At 56.8% G+C, this 26,538-nt stretch overlaps 1 protein-coding gene across 1 annotated transcript; it reads right to left on the minus strand.

Moving 5' to 3' along the window:
• Positions 1-105: 105 nt before the first annotated feature.
• On the minus strand, positions 106-25,377 carry MAPK8IP1 (mitogen-activated protein kinase 8 interacting protein 1). The gene is made up of 12 exons (XM_030240206.2): positions 25,258-25,377; positions 18,037-18,142; positions 10,193-10,426; positions 6,449-6,530; positions 5,035-5,907; positions 4,347-4,422; positions 3,741-3,913; positions 3,347-3,456; positions 3,113-3,232; positions 2,006-2,076; positions 1,570-1,668; positions 106-1,131 (listed from the first exon to the last, which is right to left on the minus strand). Exons 1-12 carry the CDS (start codon positions 25,341-25,343, stop codon positions 1,059-1,061), a joined length of 2,103 nt encoding a protein of 700 aa, XP_030096066.2. The 5' UTR covers positions 25,344-25,377; the 3' UTR covers positions 106-1,058.
• Positions 25,378-26,538: the final 1,161 nt, after the last annotated feature.

Consider the following 26,538-nt stretch of genomic DNA (forward strand, 5'->3'; position numbering starts at 1 on the left):
CTTGGACCAATACTGAGAAGCTCCAGTTCCTCTTGGGGTCCCAAGGGAAAGAAGCAGCCAGGGCCCAAACCCCTTGTAGTGGGAAACAAACCACAGTAGCTCTGCTCCAGGAACCATCATATTTAATAGTTGTTGCCATCACAGCAGATCCAGCTGAAGCACAGAGATCACTAGCTGCAGGGACCGGGACCGGGAGAGCTCTTCTACCTCCCTGGTGCTTTGCACGGCTCCCTGCAGCCTTTAGCCCTTCCCTGCCCCACTTCAAGCAGACCCCAGCTTTGTGCAGGGGCTGAGCCCCACTGAGCTGGGGTGCCCCTGCCCTGCCTCTGCCACCTGCAGCTTGGGGGAGAGGGGAAAGGGGCAGAGAAAGCTTTCCCTCCCGAGGGTATAGTTACTGCAGGGAGCTATGAGGGGAATTTTTCTCTCTCCCCAGGGCATGGATACAAGGTGGAAGGGGTGGGGATGGGGACAGAGGCAGGGGAAAGCTGTCTCATCTCATTCTGGATCTGGCAGAGGAGATACTGGGGCTTCCTCTACCACCCCTGCCCTGCAGCCATCTCCCCAGGGCTTGGCAGGGAGGTGATGCCATCTCCCAGACAGGAGCCAGCATGTGGGTCTTGTTTTCTTTAGCTGCTGTGTCATTATACTCCAAGAGACTGACTCTGCCACTGCAATTAAAAGTCACCCCAGATGGATGTGACAGGAAGCTGTGCCATGGTCACAAGGAGATGCTGTCACCCCAGCCTGCAGCTGTAAAGGGCACGAGCACACTACTGCCCCCCACCAACTGCTCACAAGCAGGGCACCCAGAGGGTGCTTCTCCAATAGAATAAACTAAGAGTATTTTGTACAATAAACACAATTTGTCCAGCCCTCCCCCCTCCCGTCCCCCCAGCCCGAGGAAGGGGAGTCACGAAAAGAGGCGGCGCTCCGTGCCCCGGGGAGCCCTGCCCCGGGCCCGCTCCTCCTCCAGGCTCAAAGCAGCTCTTGTCCATGCACGACACGGGGAAGGGGCGAGACTGCAGCCCTGGCTGTGCAGGAGGTGCCTGTGTCAGCCCCTACTCCAGGTAGATGTCCTCTGTGGGGCACGTGTACTCCACATACTCCTTGTAGAATTGCTGAAAAGCCCTCCTGCAACACAGCACCAGGCAAATTTTAGCAGCAGCCTCCTCACAAGGCAATTATAGATCCTTGTTTCCATTCTGACCCTCACTCCTTACCCTGTGGCCTGTCTGACCCCCCAGGCCCTGACCTCTTCTGCATTAGCCCCAGAGCTGCCATCAGAGCCACAGGGTCTCCACCCTTGCTCTGATTCCCTGCACAGTGCATGACTTTCAGCCATCTGCCTGCAAAGCCTTGCCCTTGGACTTGTTCCAGTGCTGTCAGGAATATGATGCCCATAGCCCTGTCAGCCCTGACTCTCAAGCCAAGCATCTCACTCGAGGAAGAGGTGCCAGTCTGGGGCCAGGTCCAAGCCCCACATGTAGGGGGAGATGGCAGGATTCAGCCTGGCTGTCTTGTTCCTCCTGCTCTTTATGAGCCAGCCTTCTCTGCCCAGCCAGGACTCACCCTACAGACTCTGCCAGTGGCTTCGTGGATTCCTCCGAGACAAAGACATGACAGGCAAATCTGTGGTCAGCAGGGTGCTTGGTGATGAACCCAAAATATCTGAGGGCAAAGAAAGTGGATGTGACTGGACCAGCTGACCAGCAGGCACAGGTACCCCAGTATCTCTGAGGCATACCCTCCCTTAGGCATAGGGATTTGGGATCTGAAACCACCCCCCCCCCCATAAATCCTGGTGGCCACCCCAGGCTCATGCCACAGCCCCTGCCCAGAGCTGTATCACTGGGCTCACAGGGAGCCCTCCAAACCAGGGCTCTGGAAAACCTCTTCTTCCCTTCCTAGCCCCAGTTGTGCTACCCCCAAGGGAGCAGGAAGGCAGCAAAGCCTCGCTGCTGAGCTACTGGTGTTGAGAGCTGCACTACACTTCCTTGCTACTCACTTGTTGTTCTTTGGATGGTACCCACAAAAGGAAATGTTCTTCAGCTGGAAAAAATGGCTACACTTGTTTACCTGGGGGGGAAAGAGAGAGAGGGGAACTGTCAGAGCTTTTCTCCCCACACCCTGCAGTGCAGCTGGTCTCTGGCCACTGGAAATATACACTTGGAGACTGAGGAGTGAAATTAATAGGAGACTAATCCTGGGCTGCTATCAGCAGCAGTTTCAGGATTGTTCCAAGCACCTGAACAAAGGGAGTTTTTCCAGGCAGCCCTGCTGGCTCTCACCTCAGCTGCCTTTACCGCCAGTAGCTCCTGCAGGATTTCCCTGGAGGCCCTGAGTCAGACTGTACTCAGGCTGGAGTCAGCGCTGCTGTTCACCAGCACACACAGCCCTCCTTCTTTACTAAAGAGGCTCCCAGAAACACTAGTACATAAAAGATGAATGGATAACTTAGAACTAAACAAGTCAATTCAAGCCTGGGTGTCAAAGGGTCCCAGCCAGAAATGAAAACTTATTTATACAAGTCTAAAATGCAGCTAAGTTGACAGCATCTTCTAGATATAGTCAAGATTTGTAGAAACTTCACCCAGCTCTATCACAGCACTCAGAGCCATGAGCTACTCCTATCCCTCAGCTGGAAGGGAGGTTTCCCAACAGCTTGCTGCAAAGCCCTCACTTTCCTCTGCTCAGCATCCCAATGTGCTTTCCTAGGCTACTTATGCAGAATGCTAATCAGCAGCCTGCCCTTGCCAGATAAAGAGATTACAGGGCAGATCTGGAGGACACCACTCAAAATAGCAGCAGAAAGGTTTAGAAGTAGCTGACAGATTACCGGGTACGGCTCAGCTCTCAGCATCCCAGCACAGTGACGTGGCTGGCAGCTGTGAGAGCATCAGCTGGCAGTACTGCCTGGAGCTGGGGCCTTGTGAGGCATGGGGGACCTCGACGGTGGGCCTAAAACGCTGATGATGGTGTTTCTCACACCTTCAGTTGTGGGGTGGAGACCCTAAATTTTGATATGCACTCATGACCTGTAGCACAGAGGGTATGAGCCAGTTCAGGGCAGCAATCAGGGAAGGGATGAGATGAGCAGGGAGTGGAGCACTACCTTGCTGTGCTCCTTTGAGTCGTCAGCTTTCACAGCAATCTTGACCCCGCGCACACTGATCTCCAGCACGCAGCTGGAGGGTGGGTTAAAGTGCACAGTGAGGCGGCGCGTGGTGGCAATCTGCAGAAAGAGACAAAGCCGTGGGACACGTGAGCAGTGCTTCCCCACTGAGGCTCTGCCCTGCTGCCAGATGGAGCAAGCACTCCTGCTCCCTGGGATGGAGCGGGACACTACCTTCTGCATGGCCGCACAGAGCACATCATTGCCCTTGTGGTAGGGAACCTGCACGGAGCCAAGGAACTTCACCCGAAACTGGTCCACCCAGTCACTGCTCTTGGCCAGAGCTGGAAGAGAGAGCACGTGGCAGGGATCATCTCTGGTGACCAGCTATGCGGGCTGAGCTCCACCTCCCCTCTCCACCTTCCCACCCCGGTGCTTTTCCCTGCCCAGGAAAAGCTTCCCTCAACACCAGCTACCAACTCCCAGCATCACAGCAGAACCTGCTCATTGCTCCCTGCTGGACGCCCAGTCTGGTCCTCTCCCTGCCCCTTGCTCAGCACCAGACTGCTCAGCAGGGAGGATGTGGCACAAGCTGGGGACATCAGGAGGCTGCACAGAGACTCAATACCTGTTACATGGTCTGGGTCCTTGGTGACTTCAATAGCATAGTAGGCAGGGAAGATGCCCCGATCTCCTGTGCGCATGTTGTAGGCCTCATACCAATAATCTTCTGCCTGCACCTCCACCAGCAAAGGATCATCCACCTCCAGCTCCAGCTCATCCGCGTGGCGAGGCACAAACCTGGGCAGAGAGGCACTGGCAGCTGGCTGGCTAGCACTGCTGGTGGCCTTCTCACTGGCACACTGCTGGGGCAGCCACCACAACCCAGGCAGTGCCCTGGTAGCCATGGGGACCTGACATGCTGAATAAAGCACTGGAGGAGGTTTGGGCTCAACAGGCAGCAGCATCCTGACACCTAATGCGAGGGTATCTCCTACTGCACCACCCAAGCTGCTCCTCAGAGGCCCTGACTGCCCTTGGAGGTCTTGCCCATGCAGCAGCCTGGGCAAATGTTGCTCCTGGGCAGGGCATGAGCTACAGGCTACAGGTTTGTTTCCCAGGGCTTCCCATAGCAGAAACATTGGAGTTTGTGATGGCCCCACCTTGGTGGGAGTGCAGCACCAGCTTTCCCCTGATAGAGGCTGGGGACACTGCTGGGTGCCTGCAAGCTCACCTAAAGACAGCACGGTGAGTCTGCTCCTGCTCCTCCCCGTTGATCATGCAGGAGAACAACCCAAAGGACTCGGCACCTGGGGACAAAGGCAGACAAGGACACGTCAGCATTGAGGGATCAGCATCACAGCCAAGAGAAGGACATGGGCTCAGCCGTCTGCTGAGACTCCTGCAGGATGGCTCATGCAAGACAAAGCCATGTGATGCCATAGGAAAGAGACATGGCTGCAGCTGCTGCACTGGTGCCCATCAGTCCCTGCTGGGAACAAGACCTCCCTGCACCAACACAAACAGCTGTGACACCGGCATGGGACCAGCCACACCATGGGAAACCCAACCTGCTGGAGGATGCCAACAGTGCTCTTCTGGGCTTGGAGAGGAGTGTGGCACGCCAGGAATATGATGGCCCCTTGTGAGCTCACTCAGCCTTCCCCTCAGCATGGCCATATCTTGAGCATGCCTCAATGCAGCCTCAAACACCTACTGCCACCCCCACCTGACACTCATGACATTTTTCCAAGCCCCACTATGCCTCCTGGACCACCAGGGACAAAGCCACAGGCTGCAGCAAGCAGAACCGGGGCTGATGTCTGCTGGTAGCTTCCTATCTCCTGAGCATGTACCACAGAAGGCAGGGCTGCCAAGGCAGGCAGCCTCCAGCCCACCTTCCCCCAGTGCCCAGTACTCACTGGAGGAGCGTGCCCGACCACTCATGAAGACATTGAGGAACTTCTTGGAGAAGTGGATGTCTGCCTCGGGGGTGGAGTCCTCAGAGAGGCAGACTGAGTCACGCTTCAGCGCATCCTCCTCGTACTCCTCGCCAATGGCCGACTCATAGGGTGACGAGATGCAGTTGTCGTAGACTGTGGCCGAGTCGCTCTCATCACTGTAGCCTGAGTAGCACTGCTTGAGGCTGACCAGCTCCAGCTGCACGTTCTCATCCACCACCAGTGTGTATTTGACAGAGTCATAGGAGAGGGCACTGGTGTCTGAACTCACAGAGGCTCTCTGAAGGTTGTGCCCCGGCCGGGAGCCACCACTCCCGCCACCACAGGAGGCCCTGGGCAGGTTGGTCTTGTCGGGGGAGGACATGTAGTCCAGCACCTCATCCTCCTCACTGATGGACGGGTTGGTTTTCCCTGCCAGGGCTGAATAGCCAGAGGTGTCGATGTCGGAGCTGATGGACATGCGGGTCTCACTGGACTGGGACAGGAACGGCTTGTCAGTCTCCAGGGGGTCCGAGTTCTTCTGCACGGGCGTCAGGTAGATCTCCTCCGTGGCCTCCAGCCTCACATCCGTCTGGTAGCGGATGCGGTCCCGGTGGGCCTCGGGGCCCCTCGTTACCACCACCACGCTGGCACCGTGTGGTGGGGCCCGGCTGGGGGCCTGGTGCTTCTCGGGTGGCCGGGACGAGGCAACGCAGGCTGGGGCCATCTGCGTGGCTGCCGTGCGCCGGCACGGGCTCTCCGTGGATGTGCCCCGGTCTTTGGTGGAGGTTGTGCTGTTTTGGTGATTGACCTCATCACTCAGGCAAACGTGGTCATGGGGAGGGGTCTGCTCACCTGTAGGGAGAGGAGAGCAGCGTAGACAGCCACACAGAGGGAATTTTCCCTCACGGGGAAGGTGTCCAGGGATGCCACCCAGACTCACAGAATCAGAGAATCATTTAAGTTGGAAAGGACCTCTAAGATTCTCAAGTCTAAGCATTAACACCATCAAGTCCACCACTAAACCATGTCTCTAAGCACGACATCTACACAATTTTCCACATTTCCGGGGACGGTGATTCCAGCACTTCCCTGTTCCAATGCTTGTTCAACATTTCAACAAAGAAATATTTTCTAATATCCAATCTAGACCTTCCCTGGTGCATCTTGAGGCTAATTCCTCTTTTCCTACTGTGTGCTGCTTGGGAGAAGAGAACAACTCCCAGCTCACTAACAATCTCTTTTCAGGTAATTGTAGAGAGCAAGATGGACATGCACCCTGCATCCATGTGGTATGTTTTCCCCAACCTCCTGCTCCAGCACCACCTGCCTCAGGCTCCAGAGCACCATGAAAGGGTGCAAGGAGCTGACCCTGGCCAAAAGCCTGAGAACTCACCCGTTTTCAGAGGGGACGACGACCGGGACACCCGCTCCTGCCAACTGTGCTTTTTCCCCAGAGAGTTGTTATTCAGAGTGTCCTGAGGAGAAGAACAAAGCTGCCTTATAGCCTGAACAGTAAACAGCATGTGGCACGGCAGCACCCATTCCTCCCTGGGTCCACAGCACCCCGCTCTGCTGGAGCACGTGATGCTCGGGGAGACCGCCAGCCCCACATCTCACCATGCTGCTGCTGCAAGAGCTGGCATGATGGCTGAAGCAGGGTGGGCAAGGAGCCAGCTGGGCTGCGTTCCTCCACCTGGGGAAACTCGGCTGCAGAAGCCCACAGCTGGACAGTCCCAAGACAAAAAATTCAAGACCTGAACCTGTGTGCATGCTTTGCTCCCATCCTGCCAGCCCTGCCCACCTTCAAACCACCCAGCTTAATGAAATGGGGGAAATGCCAAGGAGCAGGTGTTGTGCTGCTGCTCAGCTAGAAGCCAGAGACACTGGATAGATTAATGCCTACCCCTGGAGACACCCGTATTGGGTGCACACAGATAGTGTGTTCGTATGTAAATCTACACATACACAGTTCACTAGCAGATGTCAATCCTGAGCAGCATGAGAGGAGAGGCAGGAACAGGCCATCCATGCTGCCCATGCCTGGGAGTGTTTCTGTGGGTGCTGTGCCCTGCCTGCCCAGCCCTGGGTGGCTGGCCATGCCTGGGCACAAGGGAACACATGCTCAGCCTCGCTGCAACACCCAGGGAGCAAAGGGCACCAAGTCTCCTCTAAAGAGGACCCTCCTGCAGATGAGGGACAAGTCCTCCCTTCCCGCCTCCACAGGGTGTGGCATCCTGCCTGGTACAGGGCCAGCCCTCATCCATTCCCAGGGTGTCCCTGGCTACGCGCTCTCAGCCCCTCCTATGGGGCACTGAATGTTTCTGCCCGCTGCAGCATTTTGCACTGTTAGGTCTCACTTAAGTACCAAAGCCCCGCTGGGACTCCCTGGATTTTCTCACAGCCTTATCGCCAACCCACAGCTGTTCCCAGCAGCTCAGGAGCTGCCCTGTCCTTACTTTGCCTCCTCACTGACATGAAGGAAGCCTTTGCCCCAAAATTCCACCATGTCACACATGATGAACCATGCCTGCCAGATCCCTGCCTCCATGTGGGGAGGGAGAGACCCCCTTCACAGAGCTCTGGCAACCTCCCACCATGGCCTCCATGAGTCCTGCCTGTGCCAAGGCAAATAACAGCACGTCCCTGCTAGCCTTTCCCAGGGACACGATGGGCCGGGATGTGGGCCAGGCAAGCTGTCACAACGACGGCCTCTGCGTGCAGAGTGCCACGGGGCCAGCAAACACAAGCCAGCCTGGCTGCCTGGACTGGGACAGGAGGCAGCAATGCAGCGAGCACAGCCCACTGAGCCCACCCTTGCCCACAGGGCCAGAGCACTCAGGGGTCTGTAATAATGCCCCACCAGGGTGGAGAGGCATTCACAAAGTCTTAGAGGATGAACCTAGCCACTCACAATAGCTGTTTATTGCCCTCTGGGAAGCTGGGGATGTTCCTCTCACCACTTCCAGGCTGCTGCCTAGGATGATGATCATAGAGGGCCCCGCAGCAACTGAGGCATCACCAGACTGGATCCTGGCCCCACAAGAGCAGAGGGTGGGATGATGCTTTGCTTTGTGAACCCTGTCTGGCAGAGTGCCTGGTGTCCCAACTGGGCATTCAAGAGAGGATGCATGGCCATGGTCCCTCTCTTCTGACTACTTGCAGGAGAAGGGAGCCTGGGTAGGTCAAGGGGATGCAGTGTCTCAGACAAGTGGAGACAGACTGGGGACAGACTGGTCCTCAAGAGATGCCCTGAACCCTGTCCTCTCCTCAGGGCACCACATGTAGACAGGGAGAAAGTGCCTCTGGCTAGTCCCTCTGGCTAGGGAACAGGGACCCCAAGCACCTTACAGCCAGTCTCTCACTAGATCCTACCAACAGCGCTATCCTACCTGGCCAGCCATGCCGCAGTCCTGTGCCACCATCCCCGCTGGCTCCAGGCTCCCATTGCCAGCTGCAGCAAAGCCCTGTCTCCCATTCCCCATGTCTTCATCTCACAGTGAGCTCCACAGCCTCCACCATCTCCTTGCAAGGGGACCATCAGCTTCTCCTCCCCAGCCTACCATCTCTACCATCTACTCCCCCCACCCCCATCCCTCTCCAGACACCTGCTCCCATCCCCGGACACTGGTTGGGACCGAGTGTCTGGGAGAAGGCCCTGCTCTTCCCAACCTCCCCCAGCTGGATGTGGCTGCCACACACCACTTGCTCCTGAGGGTCCCTGCACAGGGTGGGACAAGGCTGCTGCTGTCCCCTTGTCCATTATGCTCAGTGGAGTTCCCCCTCCTCCCCAGCCCTGCTGCCTTTGTCCCCGGTGCCAGCTGCCTGCGGGCGCCTATCCTTGGCTCTGTGCCTTCCTCCTCCTCCTCCCACCCATGGCCTCAGGCAGAGAGCTGGCATCAGCTGCCGGTGCTGGGCTGGTGACACCCAGCTCTGACTACTCCCCATCTGTCACCCACGGGGACACCTGCCTCTCACTTCATGCTCCTCGGCTGAACGTCACCGCGACGAAAATCCTCCTACTTGGCAGAAGGCAGAGCTGAATGGAGGAGGGCGGCAAAAATAGCCCTGCACGTCGTGCACTTTGTGTGGGCTGGAAGTTTGCAGAAGTGGCAGAGCAAAGGGACTCCAGCCGCTGCCTCGGGGGTCAGGATGCAGGGCACCAAGACATCATCCACCCCAGGGGTGACAGTAACACCATGGCTGTGTGGGCAGGCAGTCTTGGCTAAAACCATCCGAAATCTTTACAAAATCTGAGCGTGAGCGAGACAACAGTACCCCCTTGTTCCCCTGGCCACCATTTTGGGCGTTGCTTTTCTGTCTTAGATTTTTTACGGGGTTTTGACATTAATGCTTCTCTTGCCAGGCACCACCGCTCAGAAGCTGAGGCTAGCAGGTCCCCACTGCCAGGCAAGGGGCATCTGGTGTCACCAACCTGCCCTAGAGCTGGTGCTGCCCCAACCCGCGGCAGCTGGAGCCCAGCCAGCTGTTGGTGCCGGCCCTGGGCTCGCCAGTCCGTGGCGTGGTGCCCCGTCCCGCGATGGCTCATTCACGCGTTCGGTATCCATGCCTCGTTTGCTCCCCATCCCACGGGAGTTCTTCGCAGCTCCCACCCTGCCCCTGCCGCACGGCTCTTGCCAGGCCACCCGGACCCTGCTGGGGCACATCTCTGTGCCGGCACGATTCCTGGCCTGTTTTCTCCCCTCCTCGGCACCAGAGATGAAAGAAGGACCCACCCAGCGTCTAAGCCTCCTCAAAGAACTCCCGCCGAGCGCAGTGCTGGGATGCTCGGCGCTGCGCAGGGGCGGCCGGGCAGGACGTGCTCAGGTCCCCGGCACCCAGGGACCCCCGGGCCCGCAGATCGCTCCCTCCGGCTCGGCCTGCGCTGCGCCCGGCCCGGGGAAACGCGAGCGGCCGTGAGAAGGGACCCCCGGATGGCGGGGGCGGCTGCCCCGCCGAGCACCGCGGGCAGCGGAGCCGAGCCCCGCCACCCCTCCAGCCGAGCCCCACCATCCCCTTCTATTCCCTCCCCCTCCCTCCATCCGCCCGAAACAAAAGCCCCGGCAGACGGCGGGAGCATCCTTCCTCCTCCTCCTCCTCCGCACCACCCAATAGCCCCGAGCTCCCCATCCCGCCTCACCTGGCTGCGAGGCACCTGCGGGAAGAGGTTGAGGGTTGTGGGTCGCTTCGGCCTGTAGACTTCGGTAGTCCCGGCCGGGGGGTCTTTCTGCAGCGGCTCGGGCGCCGTCTGCTCCTCGGCCGGCGTGTCCCCCGCCGCGTCGATGAGGTCGAGCTGGAGCATCTCGGCCTGCAGCCGGCTGGCTTCCCCGCCGCCCGCCGCCCGGGCCGCGCCGCCCGCCCGGCTCACATGGCCCTGCCGGGATTAGTGCCCGCGATCAGGCCACCGGGCGGGCGGGATGGGCCGCCGCGCCTCCCGCCGGGGCCGGGCAGGGGGGCCGGGGCCGCCGCATCGGCACCCGCGGCCGCTGCCTTTTAAAGGGGCAGCGATGTTATTCCCGGAGCCGGTGAGCCCCGCGCCCCCTCCCCGCCTCCCCAGGCAGGTGTGGGCAGCATCCTTCCTCCCTTAGTGATGGGGCTTATTCCCGGCAGGTGTCTGTCTGTAGGTACATGCAGCCGTCACATTCACTACGAAGCACGCAAACGTGCACACCCAGGTTTCGTCTCGACATAACAAGGATATTTTTTACAGTGAGAACAACCATTCTGCAGAACAACCTCCCTAGGGAAATGGTAGAGTCCTCATCGCTGGAAATTTTCAAGACGCCACTAGAGAGTGTGCCAGATCATCTCACCCAGACTCCCTTTCCCACACAGGGTTTGGCCAGGTGATCCTTTGAGGTCCTTTCCAGCCTGGGCTGCCCTATGACTCTTCCTTCCAAGGCAGACTGTGCCTTTTCTTGGTCCTTGTCCTGGCAGGTGGGACTCATGCAAGCATGTAATCAGTTTGATCAGACTTGGTCTACCCCCTGACTGGAGCAGGTCACTTGGGGTCTTGTCCATCACACCTGAACATCCTCACAGGTGGAGAACCCACCACCATGCTGGCACCGTGTACGGCATTGCTACTACTACTTTTTCTCTCTAGGGGGTTGAAATTTTCACTGCACACCTCTGAAAGGAATCAGGCTCCTCCTTCCCTGTAATGCCCAGTTGGACCAGCAGCTCCTTCCCCCTTGTCTTAGTCATTGAGGACAGCTTTCTCTGCCCACTCCTTGCATGCATTTGCATATATCAGACCTGAGGCCATATGGGAGGGATGCCCAGCGCTGGCTCTCCAGTCACCTGCTGGTGGTGGCTGTGCCCTGGCTGGAGGCGGCTCCACTCTTCCCCCTGTACCTTTTAGAAACAGGGTGGCCAAGGTGGCCTGTGGGGACTGTGAGGAGCAGGTGTCCCATCCCACCACCCTGGCTGGGCCCAAGTGCTGAGCCACCACACTCCTTGTGGCTGTGTTGCTGGGCGAAGAGCCACTAGTGTCACCTCTGTGTGTGTTTGAAGGTCCCCGGGTGCCTTCCCAAGGCCCCCTCCTTGCATTAACTGGAGCTTGCACATGCACAAGTTGCTGCAGCCAGCAATAAAGGCAGCAACTTGGCATTGTGGAGTTGAATTGTCTGTGTTATCAGCTGTTTGTGGTGACTGCAAGATCCTCAGCAGGCACCGGTGGGGAAGGAAGGGTTTTTGCAGCTGAATACTATCCATGTCTCCAACTGCATGGAGGATGCCCCCTGAGTCATGAGAGAAGAAACAGCCCCAGCAGCTTGGGCAGCCACTCCAAGAGCTCTTGTTGCTACCAGCTCCTGAGCTGTCAGACAAAAGCCAGCACAGGCAGGGCTCTGCCTGCTGCAGGCACAGTACAAACCCTCTCACGGGAGTCATTTCCCCCCAGTGTCCTTGCTGAAGTCCTGCAGTGGGTGAGCAACTGGAGAACCACTGCCACCAATACTTGTCCTCTTGAGGATTTAAACATTTAAATCCCTTGTTTTGAGCATTAGCCTTCATGCTACAAGTTCTGCATTTCTGTCTGTGACAAATCCTATGGATTTTAACAAGGAAACCGAGGCACGAGAAAAGAACTGGAGGGAAATGCCAACTGAATAGATTATACCTAGCCAAAGTGGGTGTATTGGAGTCAGCTGGTGACATTCAATCTACACTGCTAATAATGCTGCTTCCATAATCCTGTAGCTGTAGCAATCACTTGGAAAACTCACAGAGGGAAAAGTCCCAGAAGGATGCAGAAAAGCAAATCACTGCCATTCTGAAGAAAAGGGCACCCTAGCAGGGGTGCAGCATTCCAGGTTCAACAACTAGGAGGAAACTACAGCCAGTGCAGGTGTTATTTATGGCCTGTAGCTCAACAAAGTGATTTTGAAACCACACAGAAATCAATTGCCTTACCATGTGAGTGAGACCTGCAGTGATCGGCAGAGCAAGGGCAGGGACTAGACATTGGGAAGCCTTTCTAACTGCAAGGATACTGCCACACCAGAGCAGGCTGCCTTGGGAGCCCTCTAGGAACAAGTTAATGTCACCTAAGGTCAGCTTGAGCACACTCATGTCTCAGCACAGACGCAATGGTGAGGTGACTTCCCAAAGTCCCTTCACCCTGTGGGGGAGACTAGGGTGTGTGGGAGAGCAGAACCAGTGCCCAAATCTTGCGGTAGGATAAACACAAGATGCACACCTATCCCCAGTGCAGTCATGGGGACACTCGTGCTTCCTTACAGGCCTATCCCTGGGACTGATGTGATGCTGGTGTGCCCCTGCTGATCCTACCTCCCACCTGCACGGTGTTGTCACAATGGCAAAAAGTCCCAGCGTCCAGAAACTGGTCTCTCTCTGACAGCCCCAATGCTGTGATGCATGGTTCCAGGGGGCTGGAGCAGAATGAACCCTGCTCCAACTGAGAGGTACTGGGATCACCCCTGGAGCACTGGTCTAGGCTGGGCAATCCCCTGTGTGAGGGCTGCTGCCCACCTGAGGAAGCTGCTTGCTTCCCTAGGAATGAAGGGCTCTTGCAGAAAGAGTGGGGTGATACACAAGATGTTGCTTGCTGATGCAAGTCTCTTCCCTGCTGCCCCACTCTCGCAGCCTTCACCGTCAGAGGAGTGGCAAAACCTTCAGCTGGGAAAAGCATTTTGGGAGTGCAGGGAAGTGAGGAGCACTTGCTGAGCACAGGGCACAGCTGTGCCCCTTCTGCCTGCCACTGGCTGGCTTCAAAGGACCAGGGGAAGCCTCCCTGCACCCAGCCTAGCACAGCCACCACAGCCTCCACAGCTGGCCATGGACCACAGAGGCAGCTTCACGGGACACCCTGTGTAAAGCTGCACAGAGTAAGCAGCCACCTTGCTGCCCTATCCTTTGCTCCCAGCCCACACATCCAGTTCCCCACTAGTCCCTGGATTGCAGGCTCATGGCAGCTGCTTTCCTCTTTGCAGTGGGTCCCTCTGGCCTTCTGGGAGCAGCTGCCAGCAGCAGCACACTTAGATCAGTGGCACTGAACATCAAGAAAAAGCCTCTGGCGTTTCCAGCAATATTATTATGCTGAAAAAACTTTTTTCCTCCACATATCTGTATCTTTGTGGCTGTTTCAGACCTCTTCATGCAGACCCATGAAGGCTCAGCAGAGCCTTCATCGGCTCTTTTCCCTTTGGGCACTTGTTCTCATGCTCTTAGAAATACCAAGAGAGGTATTTCTTTTTTAAAAGGTTTTTTTTTCATTCCTGCATTAACCGTTTTCCACAGTTCCTGGAAAATAGATGAGGCACTAAACTTCTATTAACCTCTGCCTGGCTGTTTGCTGGGATCCATCTTGCTGAAACCAGAGTTTGTCACCCTGGGTGTCCAAGCCACTAAAACAAGGCCAAACCCCAAGTCTGGTGTTTTTGTTGCAATTATCCCTCTCAACATACCTGACTGCTGCCATTAGTGAGGTAGAGATTGTGTCCCTCACCCTGCTGGCCCCCACTCCTTCCCAGCTGGCCTCCTGCCTTGCCATTCAACAGCCCCAAAGAAAGCTCTGCTTCTTCTATGAGCCCTCTCCTCAGCCTATCTCACTTCTCATTTCATTCACTGGGGACTTCTTCTTGAAATTAAGGTTCTTTTCAGCCACACATGGTATTATTCCTCACTCTTAGAACATGGTCTCCCATCCATGAAGTGTGGTCCTTGTCAGTGGGGAGTTCCCTTCTGCACGAACATCAGCTTATGCCTCCTTGCAGTTTCTGTGTGTCTGAGCCACTGTTTCTGAAGAGCTGCTAAAATAGCCCATAACGAGGTCATCGTTTTTCTGGGACCAAAAAATCCCCAAAACCCATCTCTGTTTAGGTGTTGACCTCCACACCAGCTGCCTGTTACTGCCACAGGTTTTGTCATCAACCAGTGCTGCCCAGAGCCCCCACCTCAGATTGTTCTCATCCAGCAGCCACCTTCACAGCCCTCAGGCAGGGTTTGTACCCCTTGCTCCTGGTCAGTGTTTTCCTGCTCGCTGTTGGGTTACTGTGCCTGCCCACCTCTCCAGAGACTCACTGCTGGGCAGCTGGATGACTCCAGCCCCTTGTCTCATGGTGCTCCCCAGATCCTGTTGCCCCCTTGCCCGTGGCTCTCTGCTCTGGTGTGACTCAGTGAGCCAGCAGCTTGCTTTCACCTCACATTGCTCCACTGCCAGACTCTCATCCTCTGCCTGTCCTGCAGGGGTGACCAGGGCCAACCCTTCAACCTCCCTACCACAGCTGCACTGTAGCACTGGGTGCTCACCACGGGCAGGGCATCGGCACGGCACCCTCAGACCCTGGTCCCAGCGCCCCTGACTCGCCACACCATGAATTAGAGGGCTGATGCTGCCTGCCAGCCATTCCTGATCTGCCTGCTGGCCATTCCTGATCTGCCTGCTGGCCATTCCTGATCTGCCTGCTGGCCATTCCTGATCTGCCAGCCCCTGCGCTGCACACAGACCCGGCCACGCTGCTCCCTCTGGGCCGGAATGCTTCCATCAGGCAGATCCTGCAACCTTGTCACCCCGAGCTCGCTCTGGATAGCAATCAGCTTGGAAAGCTCCCTGGCTCTCGCCTTCAACATTTGGGATTGAAAAGCCTCTCTCACAGCCATTGTTGTCACCACTTTCGGTTCTGCTCCTCGGGCAATCCTCCGTGTCCCATATAAACCATTTGGACGTATTTTTAGCAGGCATTTTTTCTGAGCATGATAAGCTTCCTCCTTTGCTGTGTTTATGAATAACTCATTGCTTCCCCTACGGCAGCCTCACATCCCCCTCCCGCTCCGGCAGACTCTCAGTGCACCCGGGCATTTGTGTAAAGCAGCTCTGAGCTGTCCCCAGGGAAGGCATGGGGCTCGCTCCCAGAGCCTGAGCAAACCCTCTGCTGAGGGTCAGGTCTCTGTGTTGCAGCACAGGGATACAGAAACCCGAGTAAACTGTTTCAAATGGGCAAAAGAGACTCATTTTCCTCTCCCTCAAGGAAGGGCTGCAGCACCTGAGGTGCAAGTCCCCCCTGCCCCTTCCCCTCCCTGCCAAACTTCAGCCAAGGGCTGTCAATCTGTAAAGAAAACAAAAAAGTCCTGCCCTGAGCCCAGTGGTGCTATCAGCAGTGGGGAACTGGGATGGCTGGGATGGCCCAGTGGTGCTATCGGCAGTGGGGAACTGGGAACGGGAAAAATCCAGCAACAAACCCACAGTCTCTGTTTGCCTCACCTATTGCAGGCAGGAGGATGTTCCCAATGCCAGCCCTCGCTGCGGCTCTGCCCTCATGGATGCCCACCACTGGGTTTGCCCTTGGTTTTCCCTGCAGCATTATCCCTCCTCCCTTCAGCACACACAGCCCATGAGCCCAGACTGTCCCAGGGAAGCCTGGCCATAACATCCTGCAGCAGGAGGAGCCTGCAGTTGGAGTACAGATACCGAGCAGCAGCCCCACAGCTGAGAACAGACAAATTTTTGCTGGGAAGGTCATGAATTAGACCAAGGAGCACAGCAAGACACCTTCACCTCCCAAGGATGAGGTCTGCCTGTACCGTCCTGCCTGCAGTGAGGAATTCCAAACGACACAAATTCACTTTCTAATTTTAAATCTGCGACAAATTCTTGTGCCTTTCCTGTCCTCACCGGGTCTTTATCAGTTTTGCAGAGGAAGTATTTCCTCTGAGAGACAGAATGATTCTCAAACCACTTGGCTGCTCCTCCAGCATTTGCATCCTCTAGCATGAAGCACATTGACAAAATGCAGAAACTCTGTGTTGAGAGGTATTAGTTCTTAGCTTAAATAAGTAAGTTTTCAGTAGAATGAGTTAGAATGGGTTCACAGAGTTATAATACTGTGTGATCTAGTATGTTGTTTGCTCAGCTTTACTTGCTTTACTTGCATCAGTAGCTGGAACTGCTGAAGCCTTGGGACACAAGCTGTGAGTTTACACCTAGAGGTGTTTTTGGCTGGAATGGAGTTAATTCTCCTAGTAATTCTCCTAGTAGCTGGTGCAATCCTGTGTTTTGTCTTTCTTATGAGAGGAGCATTGATAACACACTGATGCTGCTGTGGTTGTTGCTGAACAGTGTTTATCCCAAGCCTAGGGCTTTTTTATTTCCCCATGCTCTGCCAGCGAGCAGGTGCACCAGAAGTACAAACCAGAAGACAAGGAGACTCCAGCTGTCAGCAGAAGCTGTAACTCCACAAGATAAGAACAGTGTATGGCCTGCCTGCACAGACACAGAGAAAGAACCCAGTAAGATGTTAGAAGACCCCAGACCAAAAATCACCACTGGACCAAGAGGTTGCGTGGAGAGTGTCTGAGGGGTGGGTGCATGAGCTGTATGGGTATAATTGCCCAGGGGTTTCTTTGTTCAGGGTCCCTCTCCACAGGCACCCAGCTTGAGCCGACCTGATGCTGTACCACTAAAGTATTTATTTATTTTTATAAAATCTGAGCCGGGAGCTTTGCTACAGGAAACCTAGGGTCGAGCATGAAGGATGGGGAGTCAGCGTTAGAGTGAGTGTGTGTCTGACTGAGGGGTCCAAAAGGGCACCTGTCAGCTTACTGGAGCTGCCTGCTACAAAAAGACCCTGCTCCCAGCAGTTAAAAGTCTCAGGAGGTGTGTATGTGATTCCTTGAGTGGTGTGAGAATGCTCAAACCCTGGCTTTTCCTTTAACACCTTGCATATTTCCAAATCCAATGTAATTATCAATTTATCTCCACATTTCCGCCCCCATGGCCTTCTAGGGAAATTCAAACAGTGGTGTGAACGCCATCAGGTTCTTGACAGCCTGCTCTAAGATGGATGGGACACCCAGTTGAGGTACCTGCACAGGCTTCCCAGCTCCCATCTTTATTCCACCTGCTGCCTGCTGGTGTCAGAGCTACCTCCTCCATTCCCTCTTTCAGGAGCCTCCAGGTCTCCAGCCTCCTAAAGACCTGTGAACAGCTCTAGCTAAAGCTAGCTAGCAAGCCAGAGAGAACAGCTCTTGTGAACAGAGGACAGCTCTCACCTTGCCAGCCCTGCTGCATCTCCAGGTCCAGGGATGCATGTGGGGACAGGAGGCACAGCCCAGGTGGGACCTTTGGAGCCACCTTGCAAATGTCCTTGATTCCTGAGAATGCTTGTCAGGTGCCAGACGCTTACTGGTCATCCTGCTCAAATAGGGACATGCCCCCATTTGCACCCAAAACCTCGGGCTCATCCCTGAGGAACAAACTCCAACCCCTATAGCACAGGGGGAACCAAATCACACCAGCTTTGAGACTGAGTCCCTTGAGTTTGGCAGGTTCAGAAAGGACGTGCACTGTGCTGGAGTGAGGAGAGGGCACTGCCAAGCAGAGGGGATTCGGGGCATGGCAGTGGGTTCCTTGAGCAAGCATCACTCATCTGGGGATCTAGTGGTCCTGCATGTGGGCTGATGGTCCTGCCAGCCCCACTGGCACATCCTGCCCATCCCTATCCCTCTCCCCATCACACTTACCCTGCTGGCCAGGCTCTCCTTGCAGTGCAGACTGATTCCACACTCATCAGTGATCTCAGAGAGGTCTTCATCCTCAAATTCCTCAAGGCTGATGTCATGGGTGAGCCTGGAGGGAGTGGAGATGGCCTGGTCACCCACTGCCCCAGCGGTGGACAGGAGGGTGCAGGGTGCCCTGGTGCTTATGGGCTGGGAGCAGCACTGACACCACCGGAAAGGCTCTCCCAGTCTCTACTAGGCAGAAAGGCTGGGAAGGCAGCTTCTTTCCAGAGGGGATAGGTCTGTCCCCATCGAATGTCTGGGCTTGGCACGGTCCATGGCTGTTGGGAGGCAGGAGGAGTGTGTCCCAAAGCCGTCCCTGCCTGACCAAAGACAGCAGGGACATGCAGGTTGAGAGATCATGGAACAGACAGCACATCCAGCCCCATCACAGCAGCCCTGTTCTGCTCACACCACCCCAGGGAGCCTCTGGAATTGTCCCAGCTGGGCACAGACACCCAACAGGGAAAAGGCCGGGGTCACAGCAAGTGGAAAGGCTGTGTCCAGGGCACAGCTGGAGGATGGACCTGCTTGGACAGGTGACCACATCAAGACCCATAGAACTTGTAAGCACAGCAAACCTCTCAGCCACAGCACAACCAGGGATGTCCCAGCCCAGCTGCCTGCAGTAAGAGAGGGAAGCAGATTTCCCTCTGCACCAAAATCACTCCCCAGGATGACTATGGGCATCCCTGGGAACATCAGTGCTGCTGAGCTGGCCTGCATGGCCTCAGGGGTCCCATAGGGCTCTTAGCCCCAGCCACACAGACTCCTTACACCCCTTCAGAACAAGAGAGATCCTTTTAGCAGCTGAAAATGTGCTGATGAGCCCCGGGGGAGTGCTGAGGTACTCCTGGCTTCTGAGCATTAAAACATTTCAACATGATGGTACCTCAGTGCTCTTCTCACTTATTCACTACCACAGGCATAAATAAAAGAGCCCAATTCAAAAATCCTTGGCCAACCTACTCAGACCACTGAGTTTTGTCTGGAGTGGCCATGGACATTGCTTTGCCTGCCACCATTTCCCTTTGCTCCCAACTCCTCTGGCTGAAAGACATTTGGGTGAAAGGGCTGGGCCAAGTCCATCACCCCTCTCTGTACTGGTCCCCAGCAGTGCAGTGAGAAAGGAATGAGAATGGTGCTTTGTGATCTGCAGAGTTCCTACTCTCACTTTAAGCACTGCTTGCACATCCTGGGGCTCCCCGCGCAGTGCCACCAACCCAGTGGCACGGAGGGGTAGCATCTCCCCTGCCCCAGCTCCTGGAGAGGGAATAGAGTGGGGGAAGCCCATGGGGGAAGCAGCATCTTCCCTCTGTGTTTCTGAGGATCCCACTAGTAGTGGTCTCCTGGGGTGAAGACAACTGGGAACAACCTCACCCATGGAGGCAGCCCCTGCAAGGCACAACAGGAGTGCAAGGACACAGCCTTCAGCCCAGGGTGGGATGACTGGACCCCCCCTTTGCCTATCTCCTCCTGCTGCCCATGGAAGGGAGGCAACGCGGAGCAGGAGGCTCATGACGAGCCTTCAAAGCACAAATTGATTTCTTCTCCGGTTACACGGTCACCAGGGTGGGACATCATCCGCTGCTAACGCCATGCCGTGGGAGCGCAGCGAGCACTGCGGGCCCGCTGAGGGGCACAGCACTGCCGAGGGGCTGCCAGGGGCTCCCTGGCTCTGCAGGAGCAGCCTGACAGGGCGGCAGTGCCCCCCACTCCGGATGGGGACAGGCAGCCCTGTCCATGCTCTCGGGGATGGAGAGATGCTGAGTGGTCTTCCCAGACTGGCCCAGCCTGCCCAAGCTGGGGGGCAGCAGGAGGTGTCCAGACACCTTCCACCACTCTGGTACCTGGCTGTCACACAGCTCCCTGCGCAGCCCGGAAAACTTTGGGCTCAACTGCGTGCCAAGTTTGCTCCTGTCCTGTGGCCATCACTCGCAGAGAAGGGTGACGTGCCCAGCAGTGAGGGGCTGCCCCTCATTCCCCTGCATGCCCGCGGGACAGTCCCCCCTTCCCTAGGCCCAGCCGGTCCCCTACCATTTCTCCCACTGATCTTCCAGCCAGCTCTCCTCCTCGGTGCTCGACTCCATTTTCAAGGGCAGCTGCATTGAGGAGAACCCCCTTCACTGGAGGACACAGTCCCACACCAGAAAACACCCCCAGACCTGCTGTGAGGAGCGGTGAGGGAGATGACAGCTGAGCCCTGGGCGCCCACTGCCTCTCCGCCTGCCCCGTCGCAGTCTGTGGCTGCCGGCGCTGCTCTGTATCCTCACTGCGCAACCTGGGGAAGCTCATTAAAAATAGATGGAATCAGCTGTCCTGGAGGGGAAAAAAAAAAAAAAAAAAATAACCTCCCCAGCTGAGCCAGTGCCAAGTCCCTGCACTCTGCTGGGGATGCTGACTGCCTCTGCCTGCCAGCCAGCCAGCCTGGCTCCTGGTCTTGCTCCAGCACTCGGCTCCTCAGCACCCACAGTGGGCACAGGGGATCTGCTAACCCCATCATGGAAACCCTCAGCACCCGGCCTCCTCCTGCCCTTGCAGCGTTGCTGTCTCCCACAGCAGGGGGACACAGGCAGGAGCATCTGTCCAGCCTCTCAGCAGGTGGAGCGAGGCCCCTCACTGAGGCAGAGGCCAGAGTGTTTCCAGCACAGCGGGACTGGCGTCACGGCCAGCTGCACTTCCAAGCTGAGGGGAGCGCCTTCGCTGAGGGACAAGCCCAGCCAGAGCAGAGCAGTGCTAGCAGCACTGCCCCCTCCCTGTCTGCTCCCACCTAACCCCCAGACCCACTCCTGCCTCAGGCAGGATCATTCCTGGGCTTTCCCAACCTCTAACCCATGCTGAGGGCCAGAGAAATACCTGGTGAGCTGCTCTGCCAGCTCCCACCCCTCTTCTGCTGCTAAAGGAAATAGGGTTTTTTCCCAGGAGGGGGCTATCAGGTGTTGCTGACAAACTGTTGGTACAGCAGCCTCAGATAATCCTAAACCCCCCCCCCACGCCTCTCAGACCCACTCACTCTTTGCCCTGTCAAGATGAAGCCAAAATAGCTCTAGAAGAGGCACCTACCATGACTCTGAGATGGGGACAGGGCATCCCCCTCCCCACGAGCTGCACCCTCTCTGATACACAGTGGGGTGGCACCCCCACTGCCACCCATCCCAGCACTGCTCTCTTGACCTCACTGACACCCACTCCAGGAGCTCCAAGTAATGGGTGCATCTCCCAGCACCTGCTTTGCTCCTGGACAGATTAAAGGGGTGATGTCTCAGGAGCCCAGCTCAGGGCCAGGACTGCCCTGCTGAGCTAACCTCTTGTGAGCTCCCTCCCCACCAGTGCCACACTACTGGTGAATGCCACTCGTGATACTGTGGTCATTGTCACTTAGCCTCACAAGAACAGCATGCAGGACTCCATCTTCCCTATCAGCTCTGCCTGGAGGCACCTCATCTGCTTGGAACCTCAATTAATGCAATGAATAAAGAAATCTCTGTCTCCCTATTACTCGCGCCCTTTGCTCCTCTCACATGGACGCTCCAGGACTTCCTAGGAAACACAACGAAGGCTCTCCATTAGCCACCTCTGCTCCCTGTGGCGGAAACACCCTTTCCTTCCTCTCAAAGAGGCTAAAAATATCAGCAAAATGAAACAGCTCTGATTCCTCTCAGCTCCATCACTGGCAGTGAAGGTCTGAGCAGGACCTACACGTGTATTTTGGCCAACTTCCCTTGCCAATGGCCACAGCATCACAGGTGTATGGGAGTCTGTCTCCATTTGTGAGGGTGGGAGAACCCTGTCCTTGCAGGTTAGGAGTGCTTTCTGAAGGATGTGCCAAGAGGTGCAGAAGGTGGGCAGACCTGCTGTATGCATGAGAAGTGATAAACTTGGGATTCCCAGGAGCTCTGAGCAAGAGTACACACGTGTGTGCATGAACAGAGGCAGATGTTACCTGCCCATGGTAGGAGCAGCTTGATCACAGTCCTAAGATCAGCCTTAAAATCAGTCCTGGCTGCTGTGCCTCTCTTGACCCCATCCCCTGTCAGCCCACTGCCACTGCAGAGGATTTTCCATGCAGGGCAAAAAAATGATGTGATGAAGCTGGGCACTCCAACAGGCCCAGCTGCCTGAGCCATGCTCTGATGGTCTGCTGTTAGGTGCTGTGAGCAAGTCCTGTAACCAGCACCAGTGGAAAAAATAATACTAACCTACATTTGGCTGGCCCCTGTCTTTTCCTTCCATCTCAGTGGCCACAGAGACTGCTTTATTCGAACGGATGAGAAGGCGCCTCTCCCCCTCCATCAGAGCAAGACAACCCTTTTGTCTGCCCTCACAAGAAGACAGGTAGCCCCATTCTGACGCCCAGCTCATTCATTGCCTCCAAACAGGCTTTGCTGACAGCTCCAGGTGAGCACGACAGACACATAAAACAAACCACAGAGCTAAACTGATTTTTGCCTTAGCCTGAAGGTGCCTCTTTGAACTTCCCGACAAGACTGAGAGAATTTCTTCCCCCAGAGAGCCCCTCCCTTCCCAAAGGGCTGTGATTTCTGACAGGGCTCCCTGAGTAGTGGAGGAGCTTCCCCTCTCTCCTGACCTGTGGAAATAATTCCCTAAGGGTTTCTTTTCCTAGATGCCTTCCTGCCCAGTAGCTGGGTGGATGCCCTTTGCTTTTATCAGGGAAAGCTGAAGGAGATAGAGGGGGTCATTCAGTGACCCCTGCCAGGTTCCAGCTACAATAGAGCCACAGACCTGGGGACAGTGGGGCAGGCAATGCTGTGAGCTCTGCAGGGCCCTGCATCCAGCTGCGACCCAGCTGTGCCAGCCCTCTCTGTCCCTCTAATGCTGGGTGGAGAGACCCCTAACCCAGAGAGGTCCCAGAGAGCCCCTCACAGGAAAGCCTGCCACAAAGCACTGCCAAAGCTTCTTAGCAGGGCAAGGAGCTGCAACACAGTGTCCCAGAGAAAGATGTTGAGGAGGTCCAGTGAACAGAGACTGCACTGCAAGGCTTTGGAAAGCTTAAGGACAACAGGGGGGATGGATGAGAATGACTTTTTTACTGCTGTCTCCTAAAATGCTGTTATTCTTGTTGTGATGAACAGACACCACTGGAGGACCTCCAGACTAAAGGAGGGATCATCCTTTTCCTCCCACTTTTTCTCAGACAGCACCAAACCATCACTGGCAGGCCACTATGCCTGGTCTCTTCAGAGCTTCAGGGGGCTTGCTGGCCAGGACCAAGCCCTCTCTCAATTCAAGCCAACCGACCACCTAATGCTTGGGCTGGCATGTCACCACTTGGAGCTGGGAGTGCAGGTGCATGTACCAAAGGCCAGAAATCTGAAACGCCTCATCCTGCAGGCAGCAAGCAGGGGCAGAGGGCAGGGCCCACCTCACTGCCAGCCATGGTCTGAGCCTTCACTCTGAACCGTGCTCAGCGCTGCTTGGTCCAGCTCATCTGCAGGGGACAGCCCCTCCTGAGCCCTGCAGCTGGGATGCAGGACCAGGGACATGCACGAGCCAAGCCGTGACACATAGCCCAGCTTGCAAGTGTTTCACAAGCACGGCTCCCTTCTCACACGACACTCCCCGCCACAACATCGCCTCTGATCTGCCAGACCCTGCCCCAGGCTCAGACACATCACTGCATTTTCTTCCGCTTACACCCTGAGCTTGGTGCCCAGGGAAGATTTTGCACTCCTGCTTCGATTCCCCGGTTTTCCACCCAGCTGCACAGCCTCCTTCATGAGGTCAGTTCTTCCCTGGAGCAGGCTGGCAGCACACGGGTCTCCTTTTCCAAAGATCTGAGGCACAGCCAGCAGCAGCAGCTCGTTCTCCCTCCCAGGGCACGGCTGTTTGCTGGGGAGCAGGAGGGTGCCCAGGGGACAGCCACTACCTCCAGGACAGCAGGTGGTAGGCCAAGAGCTGCTCGGCAGCTCAGCCTGCGGCCCCTGGCTCGGTGGCCAAGCCCCTTCTCCATGGTGGAGGATTCCAGAGGCAGCGTTTAATCGCTGGCTTTGCAGGGTACACCAGCCATGTTGCAACAGTTCCCAGCAGCTCTCGCAGGCAGCGCTGCAATAGGAGGCAGCTGCCAAAGACCCGGAGCCACCAGCAACGGGGGGCCAAAGGCAGAGCCCTTCAAATATTAATTGCCTGAACGCTACCTTTGCTCGACTGCACCCATCTGTTTCCTCACAGGGACCCACCGGTTCCCCAGCCTCAGGGGCTGGGCCTGACAGAGGAGGGCATGATCTTAACTGTGGTCCCAAGTGAGGACCACCCCCTCCTTTCCACCCAAAATCTCAGCATGCAAGGCAGCTGGTACCATTCCCCCCTTCACATGCAGCTCCCCCCAGCACCCTGGATGGCAGAGGCAAGCAGAGAGCAATGGCTGACGAGGGCACAGCTGCCAGGAGCAGCGAGCCACACCTGATAGCAAGTGAACACCGCACCTGCAGGTAGGGGCAGGGCTCCTCCCTCACCCATCCAGCATATCCTTGTCCCAGAGCTACCCTTAGCAGGCACCAGAGGCTCCAAAACCCACAGGCATCCCTGGCCTGGCCCGGCCCATGCCATCGGAAGTCCCTGTGACAAGCCTCATTGGGTTTCAGAGGAGACACAGCCTCCTGCATCCCAAATCGATGGGAGCACTTGGTATTGCTAGGAGGATCAATTCTGGCACTCTCCCACCGTCTCACTTGGGGTTCCTGTTTCACAGGGGCACGAAGGAAGCAGAAGCACCTGGGATTTCTAGGAAAGGGCTGGAAAAAGGCTTTTCTTGGGGAGGGGAGAGAGATGAAGCTTTTTTTCTGCCATGAGGAAGAGGTGTTGGAAGAGGAGATAAGACAGGTAAGGAGGCGGGATGGGGTGCGATGGGAGCATGAGGCCAAGCAGGGGGCTGGGAAGCTGCAGTGCTGTATGTGTGGGGTGAGGGCCAACATGGCTTGGGTGGGCGGGCTAAGCAGCCATGGGGGGCTGGAGCGATGTCTGCGGTGGGGGTTCAGCGGTGGCTGGGGCGGGGGGCAGAAGGGATGGCTGGGCCGGGGGGCTGCGCGCCGAGGGGGCAGAAGCGCTGGAGGAGGCGGGGGCCGGCGCGGCCGTGCGGGCGGGGGCTGCAGCAGATGGGGAGCGCTGCCCCGGGCAGGGGGCAGGGGCAGCCCCGAGAGGGTTCCGCGGGGGGACGGCGGCCGGTACCTGAAATTGGGGGGCGAGGCGAGGTGCAGCCCCAGGAAGGGTGAGGAGGCGGGCGGGGATGCAGCTCCTTTCTCTCGCTCCGCCATTCTGTGGCTCTCTCCATGCAGGCGGAGGGCGGGCGGGAGGGAGGGAGGCAGGGAAGGAGGGATGAAGGGAGGGGGATGCTGGCGGTGCCGGCGGGGAGGGACATACCTGCCGCCGGGGCGGGGGGAGCGGGGGCGCGGCCCGGAGGCTCCATCCCGCGGCTCCCGGCGGCAGCTGCAGGACAGGCACGGCACGGATGGAAACGTCACCTCTCACCCCGACCCCATCCGCTCCGCCCGGGCCTCGGGGAACCCCGGCCCCGGAGGGACAGATGTGCCCGCAGCTGGAGGCTGCACCCTCAAGGGCAGGTGCGGGGGACGGCCGGGGTCTCCCAAGGCCGGGAGGAGCAATGCCAGTAGCGGGACCGGCCGGCCGAGCGGGCAGGCAGGAGCCCAGGGCGAGGGGCTGGACACAGAGGGGCACTTGCAGGGGTCTCTTGGGCAGCAGGAGCAGCGGGAACAGCCACGCTGCGTTTTGACACCCATGGCATGTTTGCCGCACCTGGCAACAGGTCTGGCAGACCCAGTGCAAACCCTGTTCCTGTCGAAGTTCGCCAGGGCTGCAAGTACTGCAAAGGGAATTTAAAAAGCAGCATGCACACACCTTCCACAGGCACAAAGGAGGGAAAAAATTGCATCTCAAGGTTTCAGGTCTCTCCCCAGAAAGGGCAGACCCATTTTTGTATCCAGCTATGCCACAAGAAGCATTTTGTCTTGGGTAGGTACTCATTGCTGCTACTCTTCCTTACCAGCCTGAGCAGGTTTCCCTTCCCTGCCTCTCCTCCCATGCTTTGCAAGCTCAGAAAACTGTGCAGGTTGTGCTGTGGACAGAAGTGGACAGCATCAGTATTTTTAGATCTCAAGGCTACTTCTGTACCTGAACAGGAGACCTTTCCTTATTCCCTGCATGCCCATTGTCTGTGACAATCCTGGATGGCATGAGTGGCACTTCTTTAGCAGTTCAAACATGCGGTCCCATCAGTGTTTCTCACACCGCAGAGCAGACTGCCATTGAGGTGATGTATTAGTTCTTGGCCAAGACCCAGGATGTCAGCTGCTCCTCCAGAGAAGAGCAAGCAGAGCCCTCCAAGGCATAAAGTCCTGCTCTCTCAGGAATCTTAGTCTTCTGCCAGACAAACTGGAAAGAGATGTTACTCCTGGACTAATGTGGAAACAAGCAAACACCCCCGGGGTCACC

This window comes from Serinus canaria, chromosome 5 (assembly GCF_022539315.1).
Source record: "Serinus canaria isolate serCan28SL12 chromosome 5, serCan2020, whole genome shotgun sequence".
Lineage (NCBI taxonomy): Eukaryota > Metazoa > Chordata > Aves > Passeriformes > Fringillidae > Serinus > Serinus canaria.

Excerpts from the sequence above, each read along its gene's own strand:
- MAPK8IP1 (XM_030240206.2), bottom strand. The coding sequence starts at position 25,343 with ATGGCGGAGCGAGAGAAAGGAGCTGCATCCCCGCCCGCCTCCTCACCC. Across the intron at positions 3,233-3,346 it reads TCTGTGCGGCCATGCAGAAG|ATTGCCACCACGCGCCGCCT; the intron begins GTAGTGTCCCGC and ends CTCTTTCTGCAG. Across the intron at positions 1,132-1,569 it reads CCACTGGCAGAGTCTGTAGG|GAGGGCTTTTCAGCAATTCT; the intron begins GTGAGTCCTGGC and ends GCTGTGTTGCAG.